At 40.7% G+C, this 14,674-nt stretch overlaps 1 protein-coding gene across 24 annotated transcripts in view; it reads right to left on the minus strand.

The window, feature by feature from the left end:
- Window positions 1-14,674, minus strand: part of PIWIL1 (piwi like RNA-mediated gene silencing 1) — a 61,970-nt gene that overhangs the window by 9,572 nt on the left and 37,724 nt on the right. For all 24 annotated transcript variants that reach the window (XM_065568620.1, XM_065568608.1, XM_065568621.1 and 21 more), the window contains 4 exons: window positions 13,886-13,956; window positions 12,517-12,670; window positions 11,456-11,581; window positions 913-1,060 (listed from right to left, as the gene is read on the minus strand). In XM_065568620.1, the coding sequence (XP_065424692.1) occupies window positions 913-1,060; window positions 11,456-11,581; window positions 12,517-12,670; window positions 13,886-13,956 (499 nt within the window). The remainder of the gene's footprint in view (window positions 1-912; window positions 1,061-11,455; window positions 11,582-12,516; window positions 12,671-13,885; window positions 13,957-14,674) is intronic.

Raw genomic sequence — 14,674 nt, forward strand, 5'->3', positions numbered from 1 at the left:
TCTCCGAAACCAGAGAGCAGAACCCTGAGTCACTTTTCAGATTATAAACTGATACATGTAAAGTGCAAGTTAACAAAAGAAAACTACTCTACCATGGCTGAGTTTGCACTATCACATGACCCTTAATTTCTGCAGTTCCCAAGCTTGGTTTTAACTGTACAATCTTAAATGAATTAGGTTTTTCTTTCACTTAGTTTTCCACTGTATTTCAAAGCTCACACGAAGAAAAAGGAAACAGGTGCACACTGCTGGAGGCAAAGGTCTGATTTTGTAAGTCCTGCACTGGTAGCTGAACATGTCATGGAAGATCTAGTGTAGTATTTATGAATACTATGCCTACAGCTCTAATAAATTCTCAGAAGTGAGCCAGAGTCCTTATCCCACCAAGACCAACCAGCCAGCCAAATATGGGGAAAGAGGTCCTAAGGCAATCCGAGGAGACGAGATTGCACTACTGTCCCTTCCCAGCACCCCTCCTGCACCCCAAAAAAGTCTGACATTCTACAGATTAGTAAGAATAATCCAGTAATATTTAAATTCTCTGGAGCACAGAGTTAAACATTTTTCCAATGAGAGACTATGGGCTCATGTACAGTCTGTAAGGACTAGAATGTTTAGGCTAGGAGGCAGCAGCTGAGCAAGGCAGCTTAAGTCACTTTAAATCTTTATGGGTGCATGAGCTCTTTACGCTTAAGGCCAAATAATACCGAGGTCATTGATCTGGAAGCAAAAACTCCTATACATATTCAGTATGCAGTTTTTTATTCATAGTTTCCCCTCTCCCAAAGATTCGCAGCCTTAACCCCACAATAAGAGCTATTTACATGATATAGTCAGAATATTACCCCTGAACAGGAAAAAAGCATCAATTTTTTTGTTTTGCACTTATGCATTGCAGAAGCAGATACTTACTGGCCAGTTATAGTACATGTGGCAGAGCTTGTAAGTTAAACGTTGCATATGATCTGGTTTCAATGCACTGTTGTCATAGATTACATTGTAGTGGGTTGGTGAAACACTACCACTTCTCACAGCCTGACTCACAATAAAAAAATCATACCTGTAATTGAAGAAAAAATACAAACCAGAAGTTGTACTCAAATCCAAGTCCTTCACACAAAATATAAAGTTTGCCTTTTAAATCAATTTACCAGACATTTTTTAAAAAGACTATTTGCCTTTGTAGAACTACAGCATGGTAAGCACAACAGGAAAGTGAGAAAAACAAGCAAGTTTTATATACAACATTATAGGCTCTGCAGGTAACAGTCTATTAAGGTTGCCTGATACCCTCAGGTAAAAGACCCTCTTTCCAGTTACTTATAACTTTGTCAAACTTCGACCATTCAAGGTGAAGTTTTACAAATTTCAGCCAAAATGGTTCAGCTGCTTCCAATAATGAGGTTAGGGAAAAATATGTTGTTTTGACCATATTAAATTCTTGAGATCTTTTCTTTCAAATGCTATAGCAACTCCAGGTTCTGGAGCTGGGACTTGAAATCTGGTAGGCGGTGGCCTTTGTATCAGGATATGCTTTTTGCCATCCATGTGAGACTCCACTCAAAATTGGATAACCTGAGTCTGAAAAATTGCAGTTTGCACTTGCTGAATAGAGACAGAGTTTAACAGCTAAAACCTCAGAAGAGATTCTGTCCACACTGGGCATATTCAAGCCTAGAGCTAAGCAGGACTTTCCCGACAAGTGCTACTCTTAGTGGCTGCAGCCTATACAAGGTCTGAGTCTAGACACCAGAACTTAGAGCAGGGAGACCGTCTTGCCTCTGGTCTCAATTCCACCACGCTGGACCCCGGCAACATTGAGGAGGAAGTTACTCAGTTCAAACACAGACAGGTAACAGATGGACTGGTGAAGGGAGTAGAATGAGACAAGGAGCCTAGGGAGCACGGGGAGAGGGGAACTGGAGGAAAAACATGAGGAGTACAGGTTGGGGTAAGGGAGACCGCTCAGGCAAGGGGCTGGAGTGGGATCCAGGCGTGGCTGGGTATGGAGATGGGCTTGGAGACCAGGAAGGGAGACTGGGAATCTAGGGGGGAGACTAAGACTGACCATGCAAGAAGACTGGGACAAGAAGCAGGGGGTGAGGAGAGAGACAGGTCTGACAGAAACAGACCAGGAGTCAAACTTGTGAGGGACAAGACCGAGCACAGGGAGTAAGACTGCTAGACCTCTTCTCCAGTGCCTGGAATGAATCCAAGATTCCTGAGCCTCACCATTTCTCTGCTGTCAGCAAGCACATATGGAGTGTGCACCAGATGGAGGTTGCAGATTATAGGCACGATAGCACTGGTTAATGCAGTTCAAAACCCAGTTTAAGAGACTGAGATGATATTGCATTCATTGGCTCTGTCTGCAATTGAGAAGAACAGCTTAGGGGATTTCCTAAATTCCTTTGTCCTGTCCAAGTCGAATGCCAAGGCTCTCCTGACATCCACCGTCTGCAGTATTGCCTCACCACAATAAACACAGACTTTGGGACAAAGGTTGGAAGATGAATACACTGGTTCATATGGAAAGATGAGGCTACTTCGGGGAGGAACCTTGGGTGTGGTCTCAGTGTGACTTTATCCTTAAAGAAAATAGTGAAGGGAGGATGTGCCATTAGAGCCACTATTTCTCCTATTCTTCACACTGAGGTGATGGCTACTAGGAAAGTGGTCTTCATAAACACATGCACAAGGGAGCATGTGGCCATGGATTCAAAAGGTTAGGCTCCTGAGGACTAAATTAAGGTCCCATGTTGGTGAAGAATATCTGATTTGTTGGTGAAGGTTACTCATACCTTTGAGGAACCTCTTCGTTGACGGGTGTGCAAATACTGAATATCCGTCTATCTGCTGGTGGAAGACTTATGGCCATAAAGTGCACCTTTAACAAGCTGAAAAATAGTCCCATCTTTTTGAGGTGTCTGATGTAATTTAGTATTAATGGGAGGGAAGATGTCGGGGTTATTTGTTTCTAAGTACACCAGATGTGGAGTCTTTTCCACCTTTCAATGCAAGTGTGACGCGTCGTTGGTTTTCTACTATACAATACTTCTTTCACCTCCTCAGAGTAGGAATTCTCTGTGTGTTGGAACCATCAAGGAGACAAGCCTTGAGTCGGAGAACCTGTAAGTCAGGATGATGGATCTGCCAGGTATCCTGAGAGAGGAGATGAGGAAGGGACTGAAGAGTAATTGGTGAGCACCATGCTGTGTCAGGTACATGTACCACAGTTATCTCAGCCACGTGAGAGCTCTAAGTACGACTTTTGCTCGCTCTCTCTCTCTCATTATTTTGAGAGGGACATTTGCCATGAGTGGAAACAGAAGGAAGGCATAAAGTAGCTCTTTGCTCCATTGAAAGAGGAAAGCATCCCCCCAATGACTGTCTTCCCAGTCTGGCTCTGGAGCAGTACCAGATGCATTTCTTGTCACCGTCAGTAGCAAACAGATCTATGGCTGGGGTCCCCCCCCCCCCCCAACAACAGAAGATGTTGTGGAGCACGCTTGGGGCCACTTTCCATTCATGAGCCTGTGAGACAAGAGTGTCCACTGTTATATTCCTGAGCCCCAGTAGGTACGTTGCTGCTATGTGAATGTTTTGGTGAATGCACCAACTCCATAATTGTATTGCTTCTGCCCATAGGGATTGTGATCTCACATTCCCCTTGGCCATTTATGTAAAACATGCACACCATGTTGTCTGTCACGATTTCTGTATGTGTCTCTGATTAATGATAGGAAATGTACACAAGCATTCCTGATTGCCCTCAGTTCTAGGAGATTAATATGTAGTGCTGAATCTGTTGGAGACCATTTGCCCTGAATCTTATGATTGGCCAGGTGAGTTCCTCAGCCCACTAGAAATGCTGTCAGTATCAATTTGGGGGGGAGGGGGGAGAGCACAGCTACATTAATGGAATCCCTGCACAAGCATTCCTTGGATCTTTCCACCATTTGAGGGAAATTTTGACAATGGGGGGCACTGGCAGTAACTTGTTTAAACCATCTTTTTGGTGTGAATACAGAGCTGAGCCATGCTTGCAGGCATCTTATGTGTAGTCTTGTGTGAGATATCACAAACATGCATGCCACCATATGCCCGAGCAGCTGAAGGCAACTTTTGACTGATGTTTGGCAGCTGACCTGAACTGTCTCTATTAAGGCAGTCAGGGTGTCGAATCTGTGTAGCAGGAGGAAGGCTCTGGCCTTCACCCCATTGAGGTAAGCCCCTATAAAGTGCAAGCATTATACCACAGTTAAGGTTGATTTCTGGATATTCAGTTGCAGGCCTAGCTGCTCAAACACCTCCATAGTCTTTTGAGTGGCTCTGAGAGTGTCGAAGGAAAAAAAGCCTTGATATAAGGCTATCGTACAGGTAAAACATGATTCCCAATTTGCACAGATGAGCTGCTACTGCAGATAGAACTTTGGAAAATACTCTGGGTGTGGATGATAGGCTAAATGGAAGCACTCTGTATTGGTAATGGTCCTGACCGAAGGAAAATCTGAGGATTCTCCTGTGGGATGGTGGAATGGATATGTGGAAATAGGCACTTGTAAGTCAAGGGCTCAGAACAAATCTCCCTGGGCTAAAGATGGAATAATTGCTGCTAGTGTAATCAGGCTGAATTTTTGGGCCTTTATGTATCTGTTTATTGCTCTGAGATCCAGAATGATTCTTGGGGGATCAGGAAATAATTGGAATAGAAACCTGTTCCGTTGATTTTATCAGAAACCGGTTCTATAGCCCCAGGGCTTAATAGGTGATCTAATTCCTGACATCACAATCTCTTGTGAGAAAGATCCCTGAAGAGAATAGAGTAAGCCTTGGAAATGATCTCCAAGACCCATCTCTCTGAAGTTTCAGAGTAGCAGCCGTGTTAGTCTGTATCCGCAAAAAGAAGAACAGGAGGACTTGTGGCACCTTAGAGACTAACAAATTTATTAGAGCATAAGCTTTCGTGGACTACAGCCCACTTCTTCGGATGCATATAGAATGGAACATATATTGAGGAGATATATATACACACATACAGAGAGCATAAACAGGTGGGAGTTGTCTTACCACCTCTGAGAGGCCAATTAATTAAGAGAAAAAAAACTTTTGAAGTGATAATCAAGCTAGCCTAGTACAGACAGACAGTTAGATAACAAGTGTGAGAATACTAACAAGGGGAGACAGATTCAATGTCTGTAATGGCTCAGCCATTCCCAGTCCTTATTCAAACCGGAGTTGATTGTGTCTAGTTTGCATATCAATTCTAGCTCAGCAGTTTCTCGTTGGAGTCTGTTTTTGAAGTTTTTCTGTTGTAATATAGCCACCCGCAGGTCTGTCACTGAATGACCAGACAGGTTAAAGTGTTCTCCCACTGGTTTTTGAGTATTTTGATTCCTGATGTCAGATTTGTGTCCATTAATTCTTTTGCGTAGAGACTGTCCGGTTTGGCCAATGTACATGGCAGAGGGGCATTGCTGGCACATGATGGCATATATCACATTGGTAGATGTGCAGGTGAACGAGCCCCTGATGGTATGGCTGATGTGATTAGGTCCTATGATGATGTCACTGGAATAGATATGTGGACAGAGTTGACATCGGGGTTTGTTACAAGGATAGGTTCCTGGGTTAGTGGTTTTGTTCAGTGATGTGTGGTTGCTGGTGAGTATTTGCTTTAGGTTGGGGGGTTGTCTGTAAGCGAGGACAGGTCTGTCTCCCAAGATCTGTGAGAGTAAAGGATCATCTTTCAGGATAGGTTGTAGATCTCTGATGATCCACACGATCCATTGTCTACAGCCAAGCTCTAAGATATAACCGCATTTGCTCCAATCCCTCGGATAGAGACAAGCACCTACAAGATCTCTATCAAGCATTCTTAAAACTACAATACCCACCTGCTGAAGTGAAAAAACAGATTGACAGAGCCAGACGAGTACCCAGAAGTCACCTCCTACAAGACAGGCCCAACAAAGAAAATAACAGAACACCACTAGCTGTCACCTTCAGCCCCCAACTAAAACCTCTCCAGCGCATCATCAGAGATCTACAACCTATCCTGAAAGATGATCCTTTACTCTCACAGATCTTGGGAGACAGACCTGTCCTCGCTTACAGACAACCCCCCAACCTAAAGCAAATACTCACCAGCAACCACACATCACTGAACAAAACCACTAACCCAGGAACCTATCCTTGTAACAAACCCCGATGTCAACTCTGTCCACATATCTATTCCAGTGACATCATCATAGGACCTAATCACATCAGCCATACCATCAGGGGCTCGTTCACCTGCACATCTACCAATGTGATATATGCCATCATGTGCCAGCAATGCCCCTCTGCCATGTACATTGGCCAAACCGGACAGTCTCTACGCAAAAGAATTAATGGACACAAATCTGACATCAGGAATCAAAATACTCAAAAACCAGTGGGAGAACACTTTAACCTGTCTGGTCATTCAGTGACAGACCTGCGGGTGGCTATATTACAACAGAAAAACTTCAAAAACAGACTCCAACGAGAAACTGCTGAGCTAGAATTGATATGCAAACTAGACACAATCAACTCCGGTTTGAATAAGGACTGGGAATGGCTGAGCCATTACAGACATTGAATCTGTCTCCCCTTGTTAGTATTCTCACACTTGTTATCTAACTGTCTGTCTGTACTAGGCTAGCTTGATTATCACTTCAAAAGTTTTTTTTCTCTTAATTAATTGGCCTCTCAGAGGTGGTAAGACAACTCCCACCTGTTTATGCTCTCTGTATGTGTGTATATATATCTCCTCAATATATGTTCCATTCTATATGCATCCGAAGAAGTGGGCTGTAGTCCACGAAAGCTTATGCTCTAATAAATTTGTTAGTCTCTAAGGTGCCACAAGTCCTCCTGTTCTTCTCTCTGAAGTTGTTTTCCTAATTCTGTTGGAAAAGAACAAGGCGGCATCCAAAGGGCTGTGTAAGATTTGTATGCTGCAGCAGTTGTTGGAGGGAACGGTCACTCGGGGTCTTGACCAAGGCATCAAAATTAGTGTTTTGAGTTTGAGGGCTGTAATGTTGAAGGTTGGGGGCGGATGGTCTTCCTTTCTTGGTCTCTGGTCTCTTACGTTGTGGTTCGTAGTATCACTGGGGTGGAGGGAACTGGGGCAGGTGGGGTCTGTAGAATGGCTGTGTATTTTCTTTTCTGTGACGGAGTGTAGATTCCTAGTGAGTGCAATGTGGCTCAAGTCCTTTAAAAAGATATAGAGTGAAAACCTTGGGGCCCTGCAATGGGAGGTCCTCAACCTTTGTCTTCACTTCCTTCAGCAGGCCCGAAAGGTATAACCATGATGACCATCTCATCACCACTGCCATCAACACTGAGTGGGCCACTGCATTTGCTGGGCAGTCTGTAGCCCTGTCCTCGCTATCAACTGGCTCTCTCTGATGATGGCTTGAAATTGCTCTTTGTTCGTCTGGCAAGTGGCCAATAAAGGCATTAAGTTTCCCATAATTGGTGTGATCGTACTTTGCCATTGGGCTGGCAGTTTGCAATCCTTAACTGCAGGGTTGCTGAGGAGTATGCTTTCCTACCAAATAAAACAATGACTTCATTTATAGACAAGATGAATAATATCAACTGAATATCAACAAAAAAATTGACCAAGCTCTCGCAAGAGCAATATAAGCTTCTGATACTCCATTACCAGCTAGGCAAGTTGCTTAAACCAAACTTTTTAAAGCTGATTACTAATTGTGTGCCTCATTTCCTCAGTGCCCAACTTGCGACCCTTAGACAAGTGCCATTAATGTCAGGGGGAGCTGTACTTGGAACGTATAAAGTGCTATATAATGCTAAGTACTCTGGAAAAAAAATATCCTAGGTGTCTCAAATTGGGCACCCACAGTCAGTGGATACTTTTGACCTTAATCTTGCTATGCCCCAGTTCCCAGTCTGTAAAAAGGGGATGATGATGATGGATACCCACATATCTCATTGGAGATGTGCGAAAATAAACTAACATTTGTAAGCATTTCGCACAAAAAAACCAATGAGGGAATGAATAATTCTGTCTTCATAAGGTATGGGACCACCCACTGAACAGTAAGAGGAAAACAAAATATTAAACAGCTGTTCATTAAGTGTACACTAAAAGGAGCAGGAGTCTTGTGGAAAAAAAAAATATAATTAAGGATTGTACCATAACACACATGCACAAGGGGGCTGAATTAAGGTTACACAGGAAACCTTAATTCTGTCATTTCTTAATTTGAGTGCTTGACTTTGCAACCTTAGTTATGTTCTTTTAACATAGTTTTCTGTGTAATATGGGTATAAGATGCCACCAAACACACTGGCAATTTAAAAAAAAACCACACACCAAGTCCTCACCTTTGTTAGAATCGTTAAATTACCCCCTTTTCTCTTCTTTCATTCCCTCCAACACAGCATTCTATCACAACCTCTATCCTCACATCCAATTATTTTGTTGGCGGTAGTCCACTACTCCCTACACACTCCAACAAAATCTGTACGTTTTCCTGCAACTTTACATGCAATCAGTTAAAGATTGAAAATTAGGTTTTGTAACAATCTTTTAAGTACAGTTATGTTCAGAAATTACTATGGGTTTGTCTACACTTGAAATGCAGTAAGAGCTTCAGTGTAGACACGATCTATCCTGATGGGAGGGACTCTCCTGTCAGAGTAGCATAATTCACCTCCCCGAGAGGTGATAGCTAGGTTGACGGAAGAATTTTTCTGTTGACATAGAACTATCTACACCAGAGATTAGGCCTAATCCACTGAGTGACGTAGCTGAGTTGACCTAACATTTTAGTGTAGACAAGTGTAAAAATTGTTATTTCTCATACCATCATCCCAAGACACTGGAGTCAGGAAACTAGCTGCATATTTCCAGCTCTGCAACTGACTTCCCATGTGACTCTAGAGAATTCATTTCTCTTATATTTCAGATTCCTCTTCTATACACATGCTCTTGGAAGTCTATGAATGAAAAGTGCTCTACAATTGCTAGTTATTACTAAAGATGTGAGGGTCCAGAAAAAAAGGAAACTTTCAAAGCCCCCCCGTAAGTATTTCATTTGAAATACTTTATTTCAAATCCTTTAGTATTAGGCAATTCACGTAGCTGAAGTTGCGTATCTTAGTTCGAACTGGGGGCTTAGTGTGGACCAGCCCCAAGTTATTCAAACAAAAAAGAATCAGTATTTTGTAAACACTGCCAATGGAACTATGTATTTCCAATATTACCAGGATGACCAAAAACAGCTTTGCATGTATGAAATGTCCTGCAGACATTAAAAAATTCGTCAGGAGTGGAAATGAACATCAAGAAGAAGAGCGTTGTACTTGCAACAAAATGTTCTCAATGTTCTCCTGCTTCTGCAACATCATCTGGAAGTGTTGTACAAGTTCAACTCTTCAATCAATTATCAGGAAAACAGCTCATCTCAACCAACTATATCCAAGAGACTCCCAATAATGACTTCATTTATAGACAAGATGAAACCTGATAATAAATAAAAATTTGACCAAGCTCTGGCAAGAGCGATATATGCTTTTGGTACACCATTATCAGTAATGGAAAACAGTTATTGGCAGGCAGCATTTAAACTACTAAAGCAATCATACCTGTAAACCAGCAGATGTTCTTTGAGCAAGCCTCTTCTACAGTTAGAATATGACTGTGTAATACAAACTGTACAAGAACAAAATATCAATGGAGCACTTCGCCTGGCAGACAAATGAACTGGGGGAAGGAATCAAACTTTGTGATAACACCTCAACCAGGTTGTTGGTTTGTTTTGTTTTGTTTGGGGGGGGGGGGAGAAGAGAGGGAAGAGCATGAAAACAGACATGCTGCAGAGTATATTAGTAGTGAAATATGTGCGGCACTAGAGAAAATTGTAAGTGGGAAAGTACTTGCTCTGACTGACAATGCCAACAATATGAAAGCAGCATGGGACATCATAACAAATATCCATATATTACTGCAGTAGGAGGTGTTTCTCGTGGCCTAAATCCGCTTATTAATGATTTCATGAAGTGGAACACTCAAAAAGATCCACGAAACAGCAAAAGGAAGTTCTAAAGTATGTGAAAACTATGCCTATTGTAGCATATTTGACGAAGCAAGGAAAGCATGGTAAGAATAAAATGGTAAAATTTCTAGCAAAACAAGATGGGGAACTAGAGATGTCATCTGAAAGTTTATTAAAACAAAGAAGAGCTTTTCAAGGAACAGTGATAACTGAAGATCTTAAAATAGTTAAAATGTACACTACACTGTACTTGAGGATAATTTCTAGGTTCACCTGCAGAACTCTGAAGACTCTACAGCCAATCGTTTCTGCAATCACGGTATCTGAATCAGACAAAGCACTTTTGTCAGACATTCCTCAACTTACAGCCAAGACAGTTGCTCAAAAACAGTTGATTTTAAGTGTCTCTCCACTCACAAGTCAGGAAGAAGTACAAGTGAAGGACTTAATTGGTAGATGGAAAGAATGTTGCTGCAAACCTCTTCGAGCCAAGATTCAAAGGTAGTAATGTTAGTGATGCTAGCATTGTTACAATATTTGACTGGATTATTAACAAACACCACACTTCGAACTAGACGATGGAAAAGTACTTTCAAATGTTATAGAAAACAGAATCTATTGAGGTATTTTGTCCAAGAGTGTAATCTGGGAATCTGTCACACAACATAGTGGCAAGGCCTTTGTACAACACAACCTCTGACTCCTCTTAGCTTCTGGTCTGCTTCAGAATACCCCAATTTCTGCAGCATGTGAAAATTTATGCTTTTATAAATATACACAGCAGTACTTTCTATGTGCTAGCTAAACTGTACATAATATATTTCTCATTCTTAAAAAATGAAAGTTTAGTTTTAATAAGTAACTATCGCAAATATTTTGATTTGTCCCCCCCATACGCACAGGAAAAAAACCTCTTTTTTCCTTGCCTTCTAAGTTTTCAGAAATGTTATATCTCTAGTTATTACTCAGATTTGCTCACTGTATGTATTCAGTGTTTTACTTAAAATTCATTACTGTTAGCAGTGAAGAATTAATTGAGATACTGGGAGAGTGTGAGCAGGATTATTTTATGGCTCATACACCAACACAAATATTCTACATTCAGAATTTAGTTATTACTGGGAGAAAAGGCAAGAGACAGGAAGTACACTGACTTTCATATTTCAGGTTGGATTTTCAGTGGTGGGCAGCAAGAACTTGCAGACTGAGAAAATATGAAAGATTATTTACATAAATTTGCCAGCTAGCAATGCCATTTTTACAGTTATGTTAACAGTACATCCAATTTGGCCTACTCGTTTCTTTTGAGTGAGCATCAGATTCCATTTCTGGTAGCAGGATGCAAGCCAACCAACTGATTCCTGCCATCAAAGAGCTATTATCTTCCTAAAAGCATTACTTACCATTCTGGCCGGGTAACCTCTACATCAATAACTGTGCCAGGGGGTGGATTCTGAAGTCTTCCACCAGCCTGTGCAAAGAACCTAGTATTCACTCGTTTCTTCACCACTATTACTGTAAGTCTTGGGCTAGAAAAGATTATATGAGCAACATAAGAGCAATTTTTTGAAACTTAATTTTAGAGAAATTTCCCGTTAAAGTTCTTTAAAATAAATTTTGGGAACTACATCTTTACTGATCCAGTAGAAACCAGACTTCTAAATAAAGTAGGTAAAGTAATTTGAGACTGCTTGTTACAGATAAGCCTTCCTTTCTATATTAAGAACAGTCTCCACTGCTGGGAGACCATGAGAGTAGAAGTTTTCCCTACAACAATACTTCTACTATATAAGGTTTCTTCTCTTCCTCTCCTTTATTTTAGGTGTACTCAACATGGCACACATCTATTAGCATACACTAAAAATATATGCAGAAAAAATATTGCCAGATGCTAAATAGAGAAAAAAAAATTAAGTGTTTCCATTACCACTGGCTGTAACTGGTCTATTTTTGTTTAGCATACCGTTTTGTTCCAGTGACAGTTTCAATACTCGGTTGTACCAGCATTGACAGATTTTGGAGCTAATGTAAGGCTATTCCCAAACTACTGACAATGGAGGACCATGAGAATGCAAATAAAGGATGATTAACCTAGAATTCATGTGGTCATGATGAGGTGTGACGGATAGTTCAAAGGGAAAAAATCATAATTTATATGTACATCGAGGACGTAACATCACAAGTGTCAAAAGGAGTAACAATATCCTTATGGAATTATCCAGTTACATCACATCAACATTAGGCATGCTCTTTGTAAAAGAATACCCAATATAATAAAAACTCAATGAGCAGGAAAGCAGCTGTTTGTGTCACTTACTAGATGATCTGATGCAAGTGCACACTAGTGTAAAGAAGAGGTATGCAATCTTTTAGCAGTCTTATTGATTTTCTGAAGCATGACAGTGCACGTTTTATATCACTACAGCCTTTCATTGCATCACTGCATGCATCATAAGAGACTTACTTGTAATCTTTACCAACAGATTTCAAGCAATCCAAAAACTGGGGTACTTCATAGTTAACCAAGGTTTTTAGCTGACCATCTCCTACACCATCACGATACACGATAATGCGAGACGGCATATGATTATTGCAGCTGAACCAGGATCTTAAAGCAGCTTTAAGAAAAGCAAATTAAAAGTTATGCAACTATAATGGGAATGGTCTTTCAGAAGTTAAAATTCACAATGGATCTGTATTACTCAATGAATGGCAATAAATTGTGCAGCCTTGAAAAATCCACTCCCGTGAGAAACGTTAGTAAATTGATCTAAGCCCCAGTGTACACATTACTAGGCTGATGGGACAATTCTTCCATCATCCTAACTATTGCCTCTCAAGGTGGTGGATTTACTACAACAGAAAAACCCCTTCTATTGCTGTATCAAGTATTGCAGCAGCATAGCTGCAAAGCCACAGGTGTGCCACTGTAGTGCAGATATACCTTAAGTCCCTGTTGATTCCAGACCAGGTTGGCAGCAACTGTACAGACTAGTGGATCGGTTTTAATCACCCATCCACCCAACCAAAAAACCTTGTTTGCCTGTAGACCAATATATTACTAAAAGCGCTTAAAAAAAATCACTTAAAGTTCCAATCACAGTAAAATGTTAGAAAAGCTTCTTAGTCCATTCTAGTCCATTGTGGTAGACTTTGCTGTTTGTAATATTCAATCTGAAAAGAACTGTGGGAACAATGAAGATTTTACAATACTGTTCAACCAAACTCTGCATATATCAGACTCCCAAAAATAATCTGCAGAACAAGTTTCTTTAACAGTGATGTGCCTGGAAAATGCATTAGAAACCTGTTTACCTCAAGCAGAATTAAACATTGATACATTTAAAATCAGGTTGATCAAAAAAGTATTTAAAGAGGGATGCATGCAGTTGATAGACAATTAAAATGACAATGTAGGTGAGGGAATGTCTTTTATTGGACCAACTTCTTCTCTGAAGAAGAAATCTGTACAAGATCAAACACGTGTCTCTCTCATATCAACAGAAGTTGTAATATCTTTTATTGGACCCTCACCCATCTTTTCTCTCTCTCTCTCTCTCTCACACACACACACACACACACACACACACACACACACACGCCCCCGGGACCAACCTGGCTTCAACAATACTGCATATAACAATTAAAATATCAGTTAGGACCATGCAAATTAGGAGAAGCTATATAAACAATTTGATCATTGTCAGTGATAATTATATATAAACTTCCAATCTATTTTTACTCAAAGTAATTTGATGTTTTACTCAATGTAACACAGAAGCCTGTTCTGAGAAGGAACAACTGCCTTATCTGTTGAAGGAAGAAAACGTTACCTTGCAAGCAGACCTTGAGTCCATCCACAAGTTCTTGTCCACGATCTTGGAAGACACAGCGAGAGAACCACCTGTTCAGAGAAAAATCAAGAAAAGCAAAGTAACCTATTAAGTTTCTAAATTGATTTAGATTGTAACGAACAATTAATTTTGGCAAGTATGTCCTATAGAGTCAACAGGCAAAAATGTGAATAATCACACTAACTTGAATTTGAGTACCATACATGTACATTGTCTCCACGAAGACACTTGGAGCAGACATGTGCCTTGGACCCAACTTACAGTTCCTCTTACAGATTCAAATTGAATGTGAGGCTACATAAAGGGACCACGGCCCAGTCTCCCTCAGTTATTTTAGATATTCAAAATAGCTGATGACTCCCTGAGAAGCAGGAAAGAGAATTTTAAATTATAGATCTGCAGAGGTAAAGTAATTTGAGACTGCTTGTTACAGATAAGCCTTCCTTTCTATGTTAAGAATAGTCTCCACTGCTGGGACACCCACTAGAAGCTACCACCTCCTGGAGAAAAATAATAGAGTATTCTTTAGTCTATCAGTCTGTTTAACTTAGGCCAGAGATATGACAATGAGTGCACTATCTTGCTTCACCTTCCTGACTTTCAAGAAAGACCAGCAATTGATTGGATCATATAGGATACTCGGATGCATCACAATTAAAAAAAAAAAAAAGAAGAAGGGACTTCTTTGGTGAGCTACAGACCAGATTATATGAAGAGAATTATGTATTCCTTGTGGAATGCTGGCCTTGATGAGAGTCTAATGGATAA

The sequence above is a fragment of the Chrysemys picta genome, chromosome 15, assembly GCF_011386835.1.
Source record: "Chrysemys picta bellii isolate R12L10 chromosome 15, ASM1138683v2, whole genome shotgun sequence".
NCBI classification, from domain to species: Eukaryota; Metazoa; Chordata; order Testudines; family Emydidae; genus Chrysemys; species Chrysemys picta.